The sequence below is a fragment of the Neomonachus schauinslandi genome, chromosome 3, assembly GCF_002201575.2.
Source record: "Neomonachus schauinslandi chromosome 3, ASM220157v2, whole genome shotgun sequence".
NCBI classification, from domain to species: Eukaryota; Metazoa; Chordata; class Mammalia; order Carnivora; family Phocidae; genus Neomonachus; species Neomonachus schauinslandi.
Genome location: NC_058405.1, coordinates 74,573,026 through 74,594,977, shown reverse-complemented (window position 1 = coordinate 74,594,977; position 21,952 = coordinate 74,573,026). Strand labels below are relative to the sequence as shown.

Genomic DNA, 21,952 nt, shown 5'->3' with positions numbered 1-21,952 from the left:
GAGTTCTCATATATCTTCTGCTCCAACACATGCATAGCCTGCCCCACTCCTGCCATCCTGCCCCAGAGTGGTACATCTGTCACAGTCAAAAACCCTACACTGCCTTATCATTATTACTGAAGTCCATAGTTTACATTATGGTTCACTCTTTTCAATTTTAATTTTTTAAAAATTTTTATTTAAATTCTAGTTAGTTAATATATAGTGTAATATTGCATTTCTATACATTAATAATGAATTACCAGAAAAAGAGAAATTAACAATTTCATTTACAATTGCATTAAAAAGAATAAAATACCTAGGAATAAATTTAAGCAAGGAAGGGAAAGACCTATACACTGATAAAAAAAAAAAAAGTGAAAAACACACAAACAAATGGAAAGATATTCCACATTCATGCACTGGAGCAATTAACATTGTTAAAATGTCCATACTACCCAAAGCAAACTACAGATTCAAAGTAACCCCTATCAAGATTCTAATGGCATTTTTCACAGATTTAGAACAAACAATCCTAAAATGTGCCTGGAACCACAAAAGACCCCAAATAACCAAGGCAATCTTGAAAAACAACAAAGCTGGAGGCATTATGCTTCCTGATTTCAAACTACATTAAAAAACTATAGCAATCCAAATGTATGGCACTGGCATAAGAACAGACACATAGATCAATGGAACAGAATAGAGAGCTCAGAAATAACGAACACACTTATCATCAATTAATTTACAACAAAGGAGCCAAAAATATACATTAAGGAAAGGACAGTCTCTTCAAAAAATGGTATTCAATAAATAAATGACAGTCTCTTCAATAAACTGGATAACTACGTGCAAAAAAATGAAACTGGACCACTTTCTTACACCATCTACAAAATTAACTCAAAATGGACTAAAGACTTGAACAGAAGAACCTGAAACCATAAAACCTCTAGAAGAAAACATAGGTAGTAAGATCTTTGATATCAATCTTGGTGAGGATTTTTTGGATTTGACACTAAAAACTAAGACAACAAAAGCAAAAATAAACAAGTGGGACTACATCAAATTAAAAAGTTTTTGTAAAGCAAAGCAAACCATCAACAAAATAAAAAGGTAACACAATGAATGGGAGAAAATGTTTGCAAATCATATATTTGATGAGGGGGGTTAATATCCAGAATATATAAAGAACTCATATGATGCAACAGCAAAATAGCAATCCAATTTAAAAAAATGAGAGGATCTCAATAGACATTTTTCCAAAGAAGACATACAAATGGCCACCAGACACATGAAAAGATGCTCAGCATCACTAATCATCAGGGAACTACAAACCAGAACCATAATGAGATATCACTTTCACACCTGTTAGAATGGTGATTACCAAAAGATAAAAAATAACAAGTGTTGGTGAGGATGTGGAGAAAAGGGAACCCTTGGTGCACATTGGTGGGAAAGTAAATTGAGGCAACCAGTAAGGAAAATAGTATGGAAGCTCCTCAAAAAATTAAAAATAGAACTACCAGCAATTCCATTTCTGGGTATTTATCTGAAGAAAATGAAAAAACTAATTTGAAAAAATATAAGTACCCCCATGTTCATGGCAGCATTATCTACAATAGCCAAGATGAAACAACCTGAGTGTCTGTCAATGGATGAATGGATAAAGAAAATGTGGTGTATATATAATGATACATAATTATGCACACACGTGTGCACACACACACAATTCAGCCATGAGAAAGAAGATCTTGCCCTTTGTATAACGTTAAAAGACTTTGAGGGCATTACGCTGTCTGAAATAAGTCAGACAAAGAAAGACAAATACCATATGATCTCACATGTGCGATCTGAAAAACAAAAATAACTAAACTCATAGCTACAGAGAACAAATTGGTGGTTGCCAGAGGCAGGGAGTGTTGGGTGAGCAAAATGGGCGAAGGGGGTCAAAAGGTACAAACTTCCAGTTATAAAATAAATCCTGAGCATGGTGATTATAGTTAATAATACTATATTGCATTTTCAAAAAAAAATACTGTATTGCAAATCCAAAAGTTCTCATCACCAGAACTCTAACTATATATGGTGACAGATGTTAACTAGATGTGTTGTGATGGTCATTTTGCAATATTTACAAATATCAAGCCATTATGTTGTACACCTGAAACTAATATAATCATATGTGTCAACTATAGCTCAGTAAAAAGGGGAAAGAGGCAGTGTTAAAGCATTTTTTATTATTGTGGTAAAATGTACTTAGATAAAATTTACCATTTTAACCATTTTTAAGTGTTACTGAGCACGTTCACATAATTGTGCAACCATCCTCACCATCCATCTCCAGAACTTTTTCATCATCCCAAACTGAAACCTCTTATCAACAATATAGTAACTCCCCATTCTCTCCTCTGCCATAGCCCCAGGTAACCACTATGCTGCTTTCTGTCTCTATGAGTCTGACTATTCCAGGTACCTCATATAAGTGGAATCATATACTACTTGTCCTTTTGTGTCTGGCATGTTTCATTTAGTGTGAGATCCAAGGTCCATCCATGTTGTAGCATATTTCTGAATTTCAATCATTTTTGGGGCTGAATAATATTCCATTGCATGTATATACCACATTTTGTTTAACCATTTATCTATTGATGGAAATTTCAGTTGTATCCACCATTTGGCTATTGTGAATAATGCTGCTAAAAACATCTGCATATAATACCTGGTTGAGTCCCTACTCTCAATTATTTCATGAAAATATCCAAAAGTTGGATTGTTGGAATATATAGTAATCCTCAGTTTAATTTTTTGAGGTTCCACCATACTGTTTTCCACAGTGGCTGCATTATTTTATATTTTCACCAGTAGTGCACAAGGGTTCCACTCTCTCCACGTCCTCATGAACACTTGTTGTTCTCTGTTGGTATTATTGTTTTATAGTAGCCATTCTAGTGGGTGTGAAATGGTGTCTCAATGAGGCCTTAATTTGCATTTCCCTAAAGATTAGTAATGTTGACCACTTTTCATGTGCTTATTGTCCATTTATGTATATTCTTTGGAGAAATGCCTATTAAAATCCCTTGCCAATTCTTGAATTGGGTTAATTGTGGTTTTGAGATTGAGTTGTAGTTTTTTGATATATTCTGAATATTAAATCCTCTATTGTCTTCTGTTTTCAATTTCATTGATTTCTGCCCTTATCTTTAGGTATTACCTACATAAACAATATAATTAATTTTTAAAGCTTGAGTTCCACAGCCAGTTTTATTCTATTTAATTACCACTCTAAAGAGGCTAGAGTCAACTGACAAGGCAACTTGTCAGTTTCCCAACTGTCAACAGAAAACATGTTTAGAGGATTAGCAAGTAATCAGATTTTCTTAAGCAGAAAAGTTGCTAGAACACTGATGATTCCATCCTCCTTCATCTTTACTTGTCCAAGGTAAAAATGCTGTTCATGTTCTCAGACCAGGCATTTCCAGGCACCAGAAACTTTCTAAAATAAATATTTACTGGGAACTCTCTATTCAAATGATACTATACAAGGTGACCTTAAATTAGAAAGCATATATGCAAATTACTGGTTATAATTATTAGCATTAATTAAATCCCCTCTTCATACTAGGTACTATGCTGAGTATATCACAAATACATTATCTTTTTTTTTTTTTAAGATTTTATTTATTTATTTGCCAGAGAGATAGAGAGCACAAGTAGGCAGAGCGGCAGGCAGAGGGAGAGGGAGAAGCAGCCTTCCCGCTGAGCAGGGAGCCCGATGTGGGGCTCGATCCCAGGACCCTGGGATCATGACCCGAGCGGAAGGCAGATGCTTAATGACTGAGCCACCCAGGCGCCCCAAAAATACATTATCTTATTCAATCCTCCGAACAACTTTCTGAAGTAGATGCTATCATCTCTCCTGATTTACAGATGAGGAATGAAGGCCAGCAATTTACCTAAGAAACCCATGGTGACGTTGCTTATAAATGGGTGAAATCAGGGTTCACTCCCAGGAAGCTTAACTCCAAAATTCTGCTTTTACCATAATTTACATATTGCCTCCAATTAATTGAAAGATGGGAAATTATAATCTTGTGAAAAAATATATTAAGAACAAAAAGTAATTACAGAAAAATAACAATCAGAAGTCTTCCTCCTGTCAGGTACCACACAACTGTGGGAGTTCGTTGGGTTCTTCCAGCTGTTCTGTGATATAACTGACAAATAACTGTGGGAGTTTTTAAAAACAATTTCTACTTGTAACCGCACCGCTGTCATTTAGAAGGTAACCAACTGTCTGTTGGTAACCTGGCATCATTTCTGCCCCTTTGTAGCGTATTGCAGGGACTAAAGGCCTGAGGGTACATGGGTTAGGCAGGTGGAAAATTTTGCAGCAGCTCCTGAAGCTTTCCCAAGAGTCATCTGCCTTAGGGAAGCAGGAGCATGGCCACCTGTGACTCCCTGAAAGCTAAGTGAAAACTTGAGAGCTAACTGAAGCTTTCCCTACCTGCCTCTCCAGCTCTTCTACTCTTTCCTAAGCACATTAATAACCTGTATTAGGTTGCAACCCAGGATGCATTATCAATATTTTTAACAAAGCCTACTTTTGAAGCTCCATATGGGTATCATATTAACTACAGCCTGTGGCTGAATTCAGCACTTCAACTTTGCTCACCCTCTCCCTAGATCCACCTTCTTCAAAGTTCCTGTCACAGACCCAGTCCCTGAAGGGGCCCTCACCTGCCCAAGCTCTTCATTAAGATTGGATGTTCTGGCCATGGCATAGACATTATTTCCTTTATAATGCATATCTTCATCCTGCAAGATATGAACAAAATAGCCAAGACACACAGTCAGAACTAGGCTCAAAATTTCTTCAGGTCGACTGTACCGCCACTGGTCTTCTGACGTGGCTGACATGAGAAAGAATTCAAAATGGCGAGTGTAGAATACTTGGAGAGTCTCGGGTGTTAGCGTCTCACGTACATTGGCAGAGCTGATTCAGGAGAGGCAATGCTATGTAGAAACAAATGTCAGTGTATCGTTGGTTTAGTATTGGAAGACCTGGCTTCCAAATCCCGGCTCTGCCTCAGGCTCTCACTCTGTGGGATCCTGAGGGTGCTTTGCAGCTACTACATCTATAAAATGGGAGCAATAACATGGATCGCCCAGCATTCCTATGAAAATTAAATGAGAATACATTTAAAAGCACTCTGTCTCATTTTGTGGTTGTTAAAAATAACAGTACGCTTCAACTGGTGGTAACTTATTGGCATAGGGAGATCATTTTAATGAGATATCTAGCAAAAATCTTACTTCCAGGAAAAATCTTTTAAAATAGAACTGAAAATTGCAACCATACATTCAAATTGGAAAATTCATTCAGTCACAGGTTATTAAGTATTTACTTAAGTGAATGCATGGTTTTCACTTAAGATATCTTTTCCTTGATGTGAAATGATTCTGAAATAGCTGCTTCTGTCACTCTTGCCAAGGTATGTGAATCTATTATAAGTCTACTGGACTCTTCTCCTCTCGAGGATCTTACATTTTTTTCTTAAGACTTTATTTATTTATTTATTTATTTATTTATTTGACAGAGAGAGACACAGCGAGAGAGGGAACACAAGCAGGGGGAGTGGGAGAGAGAGAAAGCAGCAGGCTTCCCGCTGAATGGGCTATCTCTTCACAGTTGCTACTAAGCCACTAACTCTTAAATCTTTCCTTTCACTTAGAATAAACATATGAAACAATAGTGTCCTCAATAATGACACAGAGAGGCCCAGGCACGTTGGAGTCAGGCTGACACCAATGTTTGGCTTCCCTGTCAAAAGCACAACTGGCCCATGTACTAGCCCCATGGTGAGAACTGCTATGCTAATTTTCAAAACCAAAGCCACAGATCAAGAGAGAACTGTTTTTTAAACTTTCTGATTTCAATACTCACCCATTTTATAAACATGGCCTGAACATGTTTCACAATTTCCAGAGTGACCAGCAGGCTTATGGGGATGAGATTGTGGTACAGGATGATGAACACCAATAAGTCAAACCCTAAACTGTGGGAGCTGTAATCTGCAGAAGAAGAGTGGAGGAATCGTGTCACAGCTTCAGGCAATAGCTTTCTTCATCTTTGTTTGCATTATTACTTTTTAAAATTATGAACACTTCTGCATGAAACTTCTCTAAAGTATAATGAAATGGACACATCAAAATGGTTTTTAAAGGATCAGTGAAGCACCAACCATGTAATAGGGTGGGTGGCAAGTATCAAAGTACAAGATCTAGCAAGAGATAGACCCCGCCCTCAGGGAGCTTTGGATGCGGCTTGAGAAGGGAAGATGAGTCAGGAAGTACGGCGTGATGAATTCCATGCTAGCACTGAACACGGAGAGTAACAACAACAGCACAAAGTGGAGGGCCCAGAAAGAGGGTGCAGCAAAGTTTGAAGAAGGGAGTTTGTTAAATGGAGAAGATGAGGGGAAGAGAATGAGGACATCTTATTTAGCAGGAACTACATGGCTTGAAGACAAAGAAATAACAAATGATTTTTTAAAACTCAGGAAAAGAAGGAAAGTGAAGCCAAAAGGAAAAGAAAAAAAATGAATATGATGTTTGTAAAACCTAGTGATAGCCTCCTTTTTAAAGAGATAGATACATTTGAGAGAGTAATTTTGCAATAAAAATTCAATCTAATTTCACAGAAATGTACTGAAAAATATCTAGAAGGTATTCAGGGGATATATACATGCTGCTTTATACATGTCTTTCTGAAAACTTATATCTCAACCTTAAATATTAAATTTATATGTTGAGTTATGGGAGGTGGGGTTATAACTGAAAAGAACTAAACACAAATTGATTTGTAAAGTGTAATTAAACATAAATATGTATATATAAAGCCAAAATTAAATAATAATTTTAAGTTAAAATTTTATATTCATTTTTCCTAAAAAAGGCACACACTTATAATTTAGAACAGTAGTTAAATCTAGATTTCTAAATTCCATCAATTTAAAAGTCAAGTCTGGGGCGCCTGGTGGCTCAGTCGGTTAAGCGGCTGCCTTCGGCTCAGGTCGTGGTCCCAGGGTCCTGGGATCGAGCCCTGCATCGGGCTCCCTGCTCAGTGGGAAGCCTGCTTCTCCCTCTCCCTCTGCCTGCCTCTCTGCCTACTTGTGTTCTCTTTCTATTTCTCTGTCAAATAAACAAAGCCTTTAAAAAAAAAAAAAAAGCAAAAGTCAAGTTTAATTTGCTATCATATCTATTCAAACTCTTATCACCACTGAGCTTACGAACTTTCCCTTATTTGCCATATTTATACTTTTATACTTACTGTATTACTTTGTGGTCATAAATTATTCTTTTAGGAATACTAGAGGCAGATATTATTATGGCCATTTGATGGACAGAGAAGTGGAGACAAGATCAAGTGCTTTGATATATTTATTAATTACTAAAAGTATAGTTATACTTTAATTACCCAATACCTTTTTCTTCTTTTGGACTAGAATATCCTGGTAGAGTGGTGTAGTAGTCTAGAGCCAATTATGGATTCTCATTCCAAATAAGTCACTAAGTTCCTCTGTGCTTTTTGGTAAATATACAGAATCTGTTTCACTTTCATAAAACAAGGGGCTGGACTAGAAAACTATACAGTTCTGTTTCTAAATATAAAATTATTTCTTTTAGCCAAAAAATTACTGAGTTCCTATTATGAAAAGGCACTGTTCTTGGAGTTAAAGATACAATGATTCCCAAAAATCCACAATTTTCAAAAATTCACAATCTAGCTGGGGGGGGGAGGGACAAACAATAATTGTAAAACATGGAAATGGAATGATATCTATTAAGGATATCAATTTAGAAGCCAAGAGGGCTCCTAATTAAATTAAAAGAGGAAGATAAGATATAGGAAATGCTACTGGAGAAGGTAATACCTCATCTTGGACTGAAATGAGAAGTGACAGGTATCCAGTCAAGAAGGGACCAGAGATGCATTTGAGGCAGAAGGAAGGAGCACAAGATGAAAGGCCTAGGGATGCTGAAGCAACTGCTGGATGGAAGGATCATGAAATAGATCAAAAGTCAATCTTCTGTGAATAGGGACCAAGTGCTCAGGAAGAAGTGGTGAGGTATCAGGTGATGAAGATAGGACCAGATTATAAAATTCCTGATATGCCATGCTAAAGGAGATTTATCTTGACCCTGTAGGCCAGGAGTCTACAGCCAGAGGGGAACTATTTTAGGTTAGGTTTTGCAGGACATACAGTCTCTGTTTCAATTACTCAACTCTGCTATTGTAGCACTGAAATAATCACAGATAATACATAAATAAATAAGTATGGCTGTGCTCCGATAAAACTTGATTTACAAAAACAAGCAGTGGGCCATCAGGTAGTAGTCTACCATACCAGCGTAAACAACAGGATACACTGAAGCTACTGCATGTATTCATAACTATTTTTTATCTGCATCTTTCTAGAAACTGTATGAAGAATGAATTGGAGTGGAACTTGACTGAGGGCTGGGCAACCAGTTGGAAAACTGTGACAGTTGTCCAGGGATGAAAAAGAGAGTACACACAGAGAAAATATTGAAAAGGTGGAATGAACAAGACTTTGGGACTGATTGGATGATGAAGGCCATAGGGGTAGGAGTGGGGAAAAGAGGAGGAAGCTGAGAAGGAGGAGTAAGAGTGACCTTTATGTTTCTAGCTTGGATGATGGTTGGATGGAGTACCTACAATTTACATGGAGAATACTGAAAAAAGACAATGGTTTGGGGGAAAAAAGATGCATTTAGTTTTGTACGTGCTGAATTAAGAAGTCAAGCAGAGAAAGTCAATTTTCATATGGTTTCACTTATTTGTGGAACATAAGGAATAGCATGGAGGACATTAGAAGAAGGAAGGGAAAAATGAAGGGGGGGATATCAGAGGGGGAGACGAACCATGAGAAATTATGGACTCCAAGAAACAAATTGAGGGTTTTAGAGGGGAGGGGAGGTGGGGGGATGGGTTAGCCCGGTGATGGGTATTAAGGAGGGCACGTATTGCATGGAGAACTGGGTGTTATACGCAAACAATGAATCATGGAACACCACATCAAAAACTAATGATATACTGCATGGTGACTAACATAACATAATAAAATTAAATTAATTAAAAAAAAAAAAAGTCTACATGATACCTGGAAAGTAATGTCCAGACAACAATGAGTTAATAATTCAGAGAGTGATTTGAGCTGGAGGCAAACAGGTAGAAGACATCAACTGATGGATGACAGATGAAATTATTAGAGCAAGTGAGCTCTCTTAGAAGGATTTTCTTGGACAGGATAATAAGCCGGTGAAGCCAGTGAAGGCCCTTCTGCAGGAAAACAACATGCACATATACATATATGAATGAAGTTCTCACAAAATTTTTAGGATTTATGGACCCAAGTTGAGACATTCCTGGTGAACCTAGGATCCTGAAAAATACCAGCATTTAAAAGGCGGATGAAAGTTTCTATGAATCAAATAGGGAAGAGATGGTTTAAAAAATATATCAGAAGAGGGTGGCAGGGGTCCAATTAGATCCCACTTAAAAAAATGACCACTGGGTTTGGCAACTGGGAATTGATTCCTACCCTTGAGCCACAATTCCAGTAGACTGGTTGAAGTGGACAGCAGATGGAAATGGACCCAAGAGTGACCAGGATGCAAGAAAATAGAAACAATGAGGGTTGTCTCTTCTTTCAAGAAGTCTGATCAAGAAAGAAAGAACAGGTCATTTGTAGGCTATGCAGAACTTGACACATTTTATCTGCAACAAAATATCAGTGACTTCTGTAAGAATTTGTGTCTGTTTCAAAATAAGATAATATTCACGGCTCTGAGCTCGGACAAATTAAACAAGCACATTTAAATTGAGATTACTTTTTTGAAATCATTGAAAATCTAAAAGCTTGAGATAAAAACTGGATAGGTACCATCTAGAAATCCAGATTGCATAAGAATGAATCTTTGATTTTTTTTTTTATCCAATCTACAAAGTCTTTATCTTAGCTTCTTTAAGATGCTCCCAGACAGATCCTCTCAAAGGAAGTTAGAAAAATTTAAAATCCTCAGCTGATAGATGAGAAAAGGCAGAAAGATGTATGACAGCTAATTCTGAAAACATGGAAAGACATAAGCAAAAAAAAAAAGACTGAACTTTTAATGCCAAGGATAGTTTACCTTTAAATCTTTTACTGACCTTCTGGTCAATTTAACCACTGAATCCCCTTCGGGGGGGCCCCTTGTAGTCATTTTCTTGGCATCATTCATTGTCCACAGAGCACTGTACTAACCCAGTGAGGTGGGTATTATTGCCATTTTCAAATGAGGGAAGAAGAAGTAAAAAGAGAAGCCCAGAGAAGTAAAAAGCCTTGTCCAACTTCTGGTGGCTAGGTGGTAGAGGCAGTGATGTGGGCCTTGTCTGTCTGGCTCAGTCTCATTCCTCTGCCTTGACTCCTCCCTCTCCTTTATTCTGGAATGCCAAGATTATGCGGAACTGGCAGAACAATCTTAAGAAGGAAACATTGTTTCTAAACTCAGGTGAATCCTCAGGGTTACAGCATTACAACTCCCAAAACGGTAGCTTCTTACCACCCTTGGACATTTACCCTTCGTCCTGATGTACCAAATGACTTCTCCGTACCAGTCATTCCAGAGTATGGCTCCCAAACAGCTCACCAAGGACATGGCCAGGAGCAGCAGGAACAACACCAGGATCTGCACACTGGTCACCTTCTCAACATTTGATCTCTTGAGAGGCAATTTGATAGAATTGTGCATAACAGCACATGCACACACACCAAAAAGAATGAAAAACAATCAAACAAATTATAATTCATGAATACTCTGATGACAAGAAGAGGTCAAAATCCTAACAGCTGAAAAATAGCACACTTTTTTTTTTTTTTGCCAAATAACTACCAAGACTAAAAGTGTGCCATATTGTTGAATGACATGGCTTTTCCACTTCAGTCCTTGAAGCATTTTTTACTAATTCACAAAGAACATATTCACACAGATGATCTATCACCCCAGAGTTCTAGGGTTTAAAAAAAAAAAAAATCAAATGTGGTAAATCAGTCTAGGTGATCTTCTGTACAGAACCCCCCCAAAAAAGACCATACTAATTTGTTGGTTTTACTACTTATACTTATTGAATTATTTCTGGTTTAAAAACCGTAGAAAGATACCTTTCATCTGAGTCTGTTGGGAAAATATTCAAGATTTTACCAGTACAATAATTGCTCTGACACATGCATATTTTAGGGAAACCAAAGCTCTGGGTTAGGGATACAGTGAGAGTTTCAAATAATAATTTTCTATTAGCATTTCAGATTTGCCCATAAATTTCTGATAATTGTCTGCTGAGGTCTACTGAAATATTGGCAAATATATGTGTATTTAATTTTTTAATATATAACATATATAATTGGCAAGCATATAGATATATACAGATATAGGTAGATATAAATATTTAACTTTTCAATCACACTTTGCCAGATTAAGTTTACCATTTCTATATTTTTTTTTAAATGTAGAAGCATAAATCCTCAAAGTCTACAAGTTATGAAAATATGAGTTAGTACTCTAAATTACTCAACTTTTTTACAAAGCATATGAGTAAGATTTTTTAAAATCCTAGGTTTAACTGCATTAAGCCTAGTATTAGAGAACATCCGTGTGTGTGTGCACATAATTTATATACATATATACATATATATAAATATATGTATACATATATATAAGTATATATATACTTATGTATAATATCTCCAAAGCAATCATGTCATTCCTTCTCTTTTGTTAACCTGTATAAGTAATGTCTTCAAATGTAATACAATACAGAACAGTTTTCAGCTAAGGGTGTTGTACTTAAAATCTTTCAATAAGGAAATACTGACATTTACTAGTTCTTTCTTTTCTGAAGTCATGCAAAAGCCCTCTTTGAGATTTCTGTTATTCTTAAATGACACAATCAACATGTATAATAAACTTCTGCAATGATTTACATCCACAAAATATCATAGAGAAGGATGCACTTTCCAATGAGCTGCAGCACAGACAAGCCATACTGGGGGGCTAATGGAGTGGGCTTCTTCCATTAACAGTAGACAGTGAAATCTGAGATGCAGTGTTGTATTACCAGGTGGACAATTAAGTAAGCCAGTGCGGTCATTTGAAGTGTACTGTTTGAGGGTGGAGCAGTTTACAACTGAATCACGGGTCATGATTATGTGTGTTCTACGTTACCCTTGGCTCCCTGTCCAAATACAAACTTCTTTTTGGGGATAGACTGTGTTTATATCACTGTCTTAGTCTGGGGTTTCTAGTATACAGAGTATAAGGAAATCTTACCCATTAATGCGTTATTGCAGGGTACAATCCCAGGGCAGGAAGAATGAGAGGAAAAAGAAAAGTGAGACAAGAAATTGGGAAGCAAACACAGGGGAATGTCACAGACCAGCCATAGCTTTGCAAGAAAATGTACCCAGGTCTTCAGTCGTACAGCCTCCAACTTTCCTCAGACTAGTCTGTCCCCATTCCATGCCTTCTTTCTCTGCCATCAGTCACACTGTGTTGCACTGCCCAATAAGGCACATGCCAATTCTTGGCCTAGTGCTGTCCCACCTGCCTCCCTTTCTTTCTGAACCTCCCCATGCCCTTGACACTCCCATGTATTCTTCTCAGCCTTCAGGTCTTGCTTTACATGCTACTTCCCCACAACAGCCTCAGCATCAGGTTGGATGGAGTGCCTGTGCAGACACGGAGCATCCTATACTTACCCCTCCTGAGTGACCTCTTGCTATTATGTTACCTTGACTGTCTTCCTTCACACACTGCAAGTAACTCAAGGACAGGCAACAGGCCTACTACACCCCAAGGTCTTAGCACAGTGTCTGGCATTACAAAAGTACTAAAGAGATATCTGTAGAAGGAATAGTCAAAGCCAAATGTTGTATTTTAGCAGATGGTATAATGGGTAGACTTACTGTTAAGTTACTTCTCGTGAATAATAAACATGCAAAAATTCCTACTCCAAAACAAAGACCGTGATTGATTTTCAGGCATACAATTTAGTGATTCAACACTTCTACACAACAGCTGGTGCTCATCACAACACTTAATCCCTATCACCTATTCAACCCATCCCCCCAACCAGCTCTCCCCAACTGGAATTTAAATAAAAACTTTAAAAAAATATGCTGCCTTTTGTTTCAACAATTTCAATGCTAGAGATCTATCTTCTGTGAAAAAAATAAGCAACTATCCATGTTCACTGCAGCAATATTTATAATAGTTTCTCTACCCTAGACTCTCTAATGTAACTATGTTATTTCCACATGTTAAAGATTTATTTATTTATTTATTTAAGACAGAGCAAGCACACAAGTGGGAGGAAGGGTGGAGGGAGAGGGAGAGAATCTCAAGCAGACTCTGTTCTAAGCGTGGAGCCTGATATAGGGCTCAATCCTACCACGTCCCTGAGATCATAACCTGAGCCGAAATCAAGAGTCCAATGCTCAACCGACTGAGCCACCCGGGCACCCCTCCATATGTTAATATAGAATGTAATTTTAAGTCTTAAATAGCAATTCATATAATAGTCTGTACAGATTGATACCATTTTTGCCAACACAAAGTGTTTTCTGCATGTTTATGTGTGTGTCTGTACACATATTATTAAATATTTGTTCATTATAGAATTTAAAAAAAGAAAGCAAGATGATTGAGAGGAATGGTACATGAGAGTAAGAATTTACATAGAACTTCTAATGTCATTTGGCCAAAATAATCTTACCATAAATGGGAGCCATATAGACTAAAATGAAATATGGACCTCCCTTCAAACTTCAGGCTAATAAACAGAAATAAGCTTCCTTTTAAAAAAAATATTTTATTTATTTATTTAAGAGACAGAGCATGAGCAGGAGGAGGGGCAGAAGGAGAAGCAGACTTCCCGCTGAGCAGGGAGCCCAATGTGGGACTTGATCCCAGGACTCTGGGATCATGACCTGAGCCAAAGGCAGACACTTAACCAACTGAGCCACCCAGCTGCCCCCAGAAATAAGCTTCCTAAATTTAAGAGATAAACACTAAATCCCTCACCTCCTAAAAGAAGAAAAAATCTAGAGGCAATACTATCTGTCATCACAAATTATTTTACCTGCATGAATTTGGTTTCAAATCCAGTGTAAACAACTATACCAAGGATCCACTGAGTATTTTTAAGTTGTGTACCTCTTAGCAAGATCTGATCAGGCCCAATTGGAACAGGGCTAAAAATAAAGAAGAGCATTTATAAATTAACCAAAAAGTTTTTTCTTTTCTTTTCACAATGTAAAGCAAGCCTAAGCTTTCACCTTATATATATTTTCTTTTGTCAAGTTCAACACTGGGGGGAAATAGCAATAAAAACAAATGTGTCTTCATAGAAAGTGCCTCCTTCTAAAAGAGCATGGAAAAACAATGTTTTATCATCCATTTCTCACTAACCCAAAAAAGTATGTTGACTAAAATTTTGGAGAGAAAATACCTCTGATACCTACGGTGACTATAAATCTTATTGTCAAGGAAGATTAGGTGGAGGAATAAGTACCTGTGTGCCAATTTGGTAATCTATAGAAAAGATTATATGTGGTCATTCAGAGCACACAAAGCAAGCTCAGTCTGCCATATTTACTTGTCCTCCTCCCCTCCAGCACAGCCCAACTCACTATATAAAAGATGTTTTTGTGAAAGTCTAAAGTAGAAGCTAAGTAGAAATGGAGTAGAAATTAGGAAAAATCCTTCATCGTTATCAAACTAAATCCTTAGTGGCTTCTCTCCTTGGATGACTTTCAAAACCTTGTTCTTTCCACTAATTTACCCCAAGGGATGTGCTAAGTGCTTGTCTGCAATGGGAACTTGGACCTGACTTCTCTAGTCCTTCCATTTGCAGGTAAGCTGATTAAGAAAATGTCATACACTTTCCTCTTAAACTTAAGAATTCCTTTTTTAAAAAACAATATATTGATGCCTCAGGTATTTCAAAGTCAAGTAAAAAATGAAAAAGTATAAAGGTTTAAAATGTTACCAACCAAGAAAAGAAAAACTGCCATTTTTTATGTTCCATTAAAAAAAAAAAAGGTTTGAGAAGTGAAAGATGATACCTTTTACCATTTAGATACAAGGTTCCAATGAACGTATTGAAATGACGATTAGGTCCTTCACATTCTATTTTTCCTGATAGACTTGACAATTGTTTTTCTGTTTGCATTTCAGCTGTTTCTAACAAAGCCTGTAAAATAAAGTCAAAGTTAAAAACATGAAAATTAAATTTTAATAGCAAAGTTCAATGTCTCGAGTAGTTAATAAAAGAAAATTATGAAAATCAGGGTTTAAAAATGTACTGCACTTATCAGGTAACAAATTACGCACATGAAACTTTAACATAAACTTTGTTAGAAAACTTTGCCATGCCAGCATTTTGCAAATAATTTTAATAAGGTTGAAAGATGTAGGAAAGTTAAGTTTTCATCATCTCTATATGAAAATAACATTTTTGAAAGCACAGTCACTATAACCAAACATCATGTCATGTTTGATACATTTATGGATGTAGCTGATGATGCTGAACTCTGGACCACGCTTAGAGTAGCAAGGATCTAGAATAGTGATTCCATGCATCACCTGATTTGCATGCATCAGATTCACCTGGAAGTCTTTAAATACAGACTGCTGAGATGTACCCCGAGGGTTTTTTTGTTGTTGTTTTTTGTTTTGTTTTGTTTTTTTCAGTAGGTCTGGGGTGGGTCGCTAGAATTTGTATTTCCAAAAGTATGGTGATGGTGCTGGTCCAGGGATCACACTTGGAGAAACACTGATCTAGAGAATGTCTCATTGCAATAAGATGATCTCAACTTTCCAGAGAGAAAAAGCGGATCATCTTCAGGAGAACAAGAATCAAATTGTCAGGGCACCTGGGTGGCTCAGTTGGTTAAGCAACTGCCTTCAGCTCAGGTCATGATCCTGGAGTCCCAGGATCCAGTCCCACATCAGGCTCCCTGCTCAGCAGGGAGTCTGCTTCTCCCTCTGACCTTCCCCCATCTCGGGCTCTCTCTCTTTCTCATTCTCTCTCTCTCTCTCTCAAATAAATAAATAAAATCTTTAAAAAAAAAAAGAATCAAATTGTCATCAGTCTTTTTAACAACAATACAAGATATAAGAAGACAGTGAATTTTTACTTTTAGTTATCTAAATAAAAGACCTTTAAATTTAGACCTTTAAATTTCCCAAATATCAAACGAATGTGAAAGTTTAATGCAAATATTTTCAGGCATGCAAACAATATCTTGGAAGTTTTGACACTCAGAAACCTACATTGAAACAGTTTGGGATGAACTTCTGTTAATCAAAAGATGCCTTAAATAAAGTATAAGACCAAGTTACCAACCCAGGTGCCCTGACAATTTGATTCTTGTTCTCCTGAAGATGATCCGCTTTTTCTCTCTGGAAAGTTGAGATCATCTTATTGCAATGAGACATTCTCTAGATTTATATTTGTCATATAACTGACAAATAATTAGTAAGAAAAATATGTAAAGAAATCCTATAAACCAATAAAAATATAAATATCCCAATAGAAAAATGAACAAACAACATGAAAAAATATTTCCCCGAAAAAGAAAATATGTATTACCAGTACACTCAAAAACAGATGCTCAAGAGTGATATATTAATGAATTAAAAAAGAAAAGCATTATCCTATCAATAGAGGCAGAAAAAATAGTAAAAAGCTTAACATGCATTCTAGAAAAAAAAATCTTAGCAACACTTCACAAATTTGATAAAAGCAAACAAAAAGCAACTATCCACACTTAACTATAAAATGTTACAGCATTTCCATATTAGTCAGGATCAAGAAGAGACTAGGTTCTATTACCAAATTTATTTGAACTGCTCAGGAGTTTCTGGGTAATACCATATGACTGGGGAAAAAAGAAATTAAGTATGATTACTGAAAAATAAACACCAGAAATGAACCAACTTTTATAGAAAGAATTTGTTACCCCAAAAATGCTATCTGCTTGACTTAAAAATCATAAAAATGTGTAAGAGAGTTTAGTAAAGTATCTGGATTTAAGATAAATAAACAAAAATAAGTATAGCTGTATCACAATCAAACATTCACCCGCTAGAGGATAGCTGGCTATTGCTAATAAAGCCACTATAAACATTTGCATAAAGGTTGTCTGTTCTGTGAACATAGCTCTTCATCTCTCTGGGATAGTACAATTACTGGGTCATATAATATTTGCATGTTTAATTTTATACAAAACCGCCAAAATGTTTTCCCAAGTGGCTGTATCATTTTATATTCCCATTGTGTTTGAATGATCCAGTTTCTCCACATCCTTACCTGAATTTGGTGTTGGAACTATTTTAATTTTGGCCATTCTGATAGGTATGTAGTAACATTTCACTTTGATTTTAATTTGCATTTCCCTAATGGTTAATGATGTAGAAAATATCTGCATGTGCTTTTTTGCCATTTTTATATCCTGTTCCATGAAATGTCTTTTTTTGCCCATGTTCTAATTGAATTGTTTGGTTTGGCTATTTTTTTTTTCCTGTAGAGTTTTGAGAGTTCTTTATATATTTGAAATACCAATCCTTTGTCAGATATGTGGTTTGCGAATATTTTCTCCCAGTTTTCAGCTTGTCTTTTATCTTCTTCAAAAGCAAAAGCTTTTCATTTTGATGAGGTCCAATTTATCAATTTTTCCTTTTCGGGATCACATTTTTAGTATTGATTCTGAAAATCTTGGCCTACTCTAAATTCTGAAGATTTTTTTCCAATTTTTTTTCTAAAAGTTTTTTAGTTTTACATTTTACATTTAAGTTATGATAAATTATTAGTTAACTTTTGTATAAAGTATGAGACTTAGGTCAAGTGTTTTTTAATTTGTTTTTTGCCTATGCACATACAATTGCTCCAGCACCATTTGTTGAAAAGTTTATCTTTTCTCCAGTGAATTGCTTTTGCTCCTTTGACGAAGTCATTTGGGCATATCTGTGTAGATCTATTTCTGGCTTTTCTGTTCTGCTGCATTGAGCTGTGTGTCTATCCCTTACCAAAACTACACACTCTTGATTACTGTAGTTAAAAAATGACTTGAAATCAGGTAGATTTATTCCTTCCATTTTATGCTGCTTTTTCAAAATTGTTTTAGCTATTACAGTTTCTTTGCCATTCTGTACATATTTTAGGATAAGCTCATCTATCTCTACAAAAGACCTTGCTGGTATTTTCATAGGAGTTGCATTAAATCTGTATGTCAATTTGGGGAGAATTAACATCCTTACTGTATTGAGTCTTCCAATCCATGAACACTGTTTCTCTCTCCATCTATCTAGATCTTCTTTAATTTCTTTCATCAACATTGTAATGAAATTTTCAGCATACAGATCCTGTCTATCTTGTTAGATTTACACTTAATTCATATTTTTTAAAGATTGATTTATTTGAGAGAGAGAGAGAGAGAGAGAGAGAAAGTGTAGGGGCAGAGGGAGACAGAGTCTCAAGCAGACTCTGCACCAAGTGCAGAACCCTATGCGGGGTTTGATCTGAAAACCCTGAGATCATGACCTGAGTCGAAACCAAGAGTCAGATGCTTAATCAACGGCGCCACCCAGGTGCCCCCTAATTCACATTTTGAGTACTTATACCGTATTTTTTTTTAAAGATTTTATGTGCAGGAGCAGGAGTCGGGGGAGGAGCAGAGGGAGAGGGAGAAGCAGAATCCCTGCTGAGCAGGAAGCCCAATGTAGGGCTCAATCCCAGGATCATGACCTGAGCTGAAAGCAGATACTTAACCGACTGAGCCACCCAGGTGCCCCGATACTGCATTTTTAATTTCAGGGTCCACACATTTATTGCTACTATACAGAGATAAAAGTGGTTTTGTAGGGGCACCTGGGTAGCTCAGTCATTAAGCGTCTGCCTTCGGCTCAGGTCGTGATCCCAGGGTCCTGGGATCGAGCCCCGCATCGGGCTTCCTGCTCGGCAGGAAGCCTGCTTCTCCCTCTCCCACTCCCCCTGCTTGTGTTCCCTCTCTCGCTGTCTCTTTCTATCAAATAAATAAAATCTTTTTTAAAAAAACAAGTGGTTTTGTATATTTATCTGGTATCCTATCTCCTTGCCAAAAACACATTATTTCAGTTTATTTTAGATTCCTTGGGAATCTAGGTAGACAACTTTTCTATGTAGACAACCATGTCAAAATCAAATAGAGACAGTCTTATTACTTCCCTTCCAATCTGTATGTCTTGTTTTCCTCTTAGTGGACTTTTTAACTCTTCCAGTGCTATGTGAACAAGAATAGTGAGAGCAGATATCCTTGCCTGTTTCCTGTCTCAGGGGGAATGAATTTAGTCTTTACCACTTATATTTCACCACATGTATTTTAATATTAGCTCTAAGTTTTTTTGTAGATGTTCTTTACCAAGTTGAGAATGTTCCCCTCTATTTCTACATTTCTCTAAGTTTTTATCATGAATTGACCCTGAATTTTGTCAGATGTTTTCCTGCATTTATTAATACTATCATGTGATTTTTCTTCTTTAGCCTAAAATAGTGGATTACATGGATAGATTTTCAATTATTAAACAAGCCTTGAGTACATGGAATAAACCTTTATAACTCTTTTCATATATTGCTGAATTCCACTTACTAATACTTTTGAAGAATTCAGGTGGCTATACCCATGAGGAATATTGGACTGTTGGGTTTTGTTTTTTTCCACTGTCTCTGTCTGGTTTGGATATCAGGGTAATAACAGCTTTGTCGGGAAGCAGTCCCTCTCTTCTGTTTTCTGGAGGAGACTGTGTATAATTGATGTTAATTTTTCTTTGTGTGTTTGTTAGAAATCTCCAGTGAAACCACCTAGGCCTGAGATTTGAGATTTCTTTTGGGGGAGCTTTTAAATTATAAATTCAACTTCCTTAGTAGGTACTGAGCTATTCAGTTTACCTTTTTCAGGTGTTTGTAGGTTTTTCTGTTATCTTTGTCACTGATTTCTAGCTTTATTCCACCGTGGTTGGAGAACACATTCTCCATGGTTTCAATTCTTCTAATTTTATGAGGCTTGTTTTATGACACAGGGTGTGTGTTCCTTGCACACTGAAAAGAATGTGTGTTTTTCTTTTGTTGGGTATTGGTGAATGTTGTATAAGTATCAAACAGATCCTGTTGATTAATGGCATATAGTTCTGTATCTTGAAGAATTTTCGATCTAATTGTTCTGTCAATTAATGAGAGGGGGTTGCTGAAGTCTCCAGCTATAAATGTGGATTTGTCTATCTTCTAAGTTCTATCACTTTTAGCTTCACATATTTGCAGTTCTGTTTTTTGATGTATACACACATTAGCATTGCTATGTCTTATTGGTGGATTGACTCTCTTATCATTGTATAATGATAAGAAAAAAATGTTCCTGTCTCTAGCTATTTCATTTGCTCTGATGTCTACTTGATCTGATATTAATATAGCCACTCCTGATTTCTTTTAATTAATCTTTACATGATATATCTTTTTCCATCTTTTTACTTTTTTTTAAAGATTTTATTTATTTGAGAGAGAGAGAGAGTTTGAGAGAGACAGAGAGAGAGAGCATGAGTAGGGGAGAGAGGCAGAGGGAGAGGGAGAAGCAGGCTCCTAGCTGAGCAGGGAGCCCCACATGGGGCTGGATCCTAGACCCTGGGATCATGACCTGAGTAGAAGGCAGACGCTTAACCAACTGAGCCACCCACGTGCCATCTTTTTACTTTTAACCTGCCTATATAATTAAAATGAGTTTTGAATAGACAGCATATAGTTGTATCATGCTTTTAATCCATTAGATATTACTTTAATTCAAAACTTAATGGTGTATTAATACCATTTACATTTAATAGAATTATTGATTTTTTTTGTTTGTCCTCTCTGGTTTTGCTTTTTGCTTTTTCCTGCTTTCCTTTGGGTTACTTGGACATTTTTTAGGATTCCGTTTTGGTTTATTGATAGTGTTTTTAGTATCTTCCTTTGTATAACTATTGTAGTGGTTGCTCCAGGCATTACATTATTTATAAGTAACTTCTCACAGTTTATTTGTATCATCATTTTACAAATTTAAATATAGAAGCCTTGCTTCCTCTTATGTCTCTTTACCCTTCCCTGTTATATATCTTAAATATTTTCACTCACACATTTAGAACCATATTAGATCATCTTATGATTTTTGCTTCAACCATCAAACATAATTTAGGAAACTCAAAAGGAAAAAAAGCTTACTGTATTTAACCTTATTTTTGCTTATCATGTTCCTTCTTTCTTCTTCCTTATGTTCGTTCCTTTTTTATGGTTTCCTTTGTGTTTCAAGACCTTCCTTTAGCCATTCTTTGACAGTGGGCCTTGTGACAACAACTTCTGTTATTTTTCCTTCAATTGAGAATGTTTTAATTCTCTCTCCATTCTTGAAAAAGGTGTTTGCTGGATACATGATCCTGGACTGACAGTTCTTCCCTATCAGCGTTTTAAAAATGTTATGCCATTTCTTTCTGACTTCCATGGGTTTTAACGAGAGATCTGCTGTTACACAAAGGGTCTTTCCCCTAGAGGTAGGGTCCTTTTTCTCGCACTGCTTTAAAATATTTTTTTCTTTGTTTTCAGAAGTTTTACTATGATGTGTCTTGGTATGGATTCTTTGGGTCAACCTTTTTTGGCTTGTTCAGCTTCTTAAATTTGTAGTTTATGTCTTCTGGCAAATTTGTGAAGTTTTAGCAACCATTTCTTCTAGTAGTTTTTCAGCTCCTCCCTTCTCCTTCCAGCATCTCATGTCATGAATGTTAGATCTTTGGTTATATTCCCACAGGTCTCTGAAGCTCTGTCCATTTCCTTTTCAGCCTATTATCTCTGCTG

At 36.5% G+C, this 21,952-nt stretch overlaps 1 protein-coding gene across 1 annotated transcript in view; it reads right to left on the bottom strand.

Annotated features, from left to right (window-relative positions):
- The window catches only part of LOC110570205 (phospholipid-transporting ATPase IB-like), a 180,179-nt gene that overhangs the window by 121,150 nt on the left and 37,077 nt on the right, over positions 1–21,952 (bottom strand). The window contains 5 exon segments of the mRNA XM_021678187.2: positions 4,717–4,794; positions 5,924–6,051; positions 10,623–10,788; positions 14,180–14,291; positions 15,165–15,292. Coding sequence (XP_021533862.2) covers positions 4,717–4,794; positions 5,924–6,051; positions 10,623–10,788; positions 14,180–14,291; positions 15,165–15,292 — 612 coding nt within the window.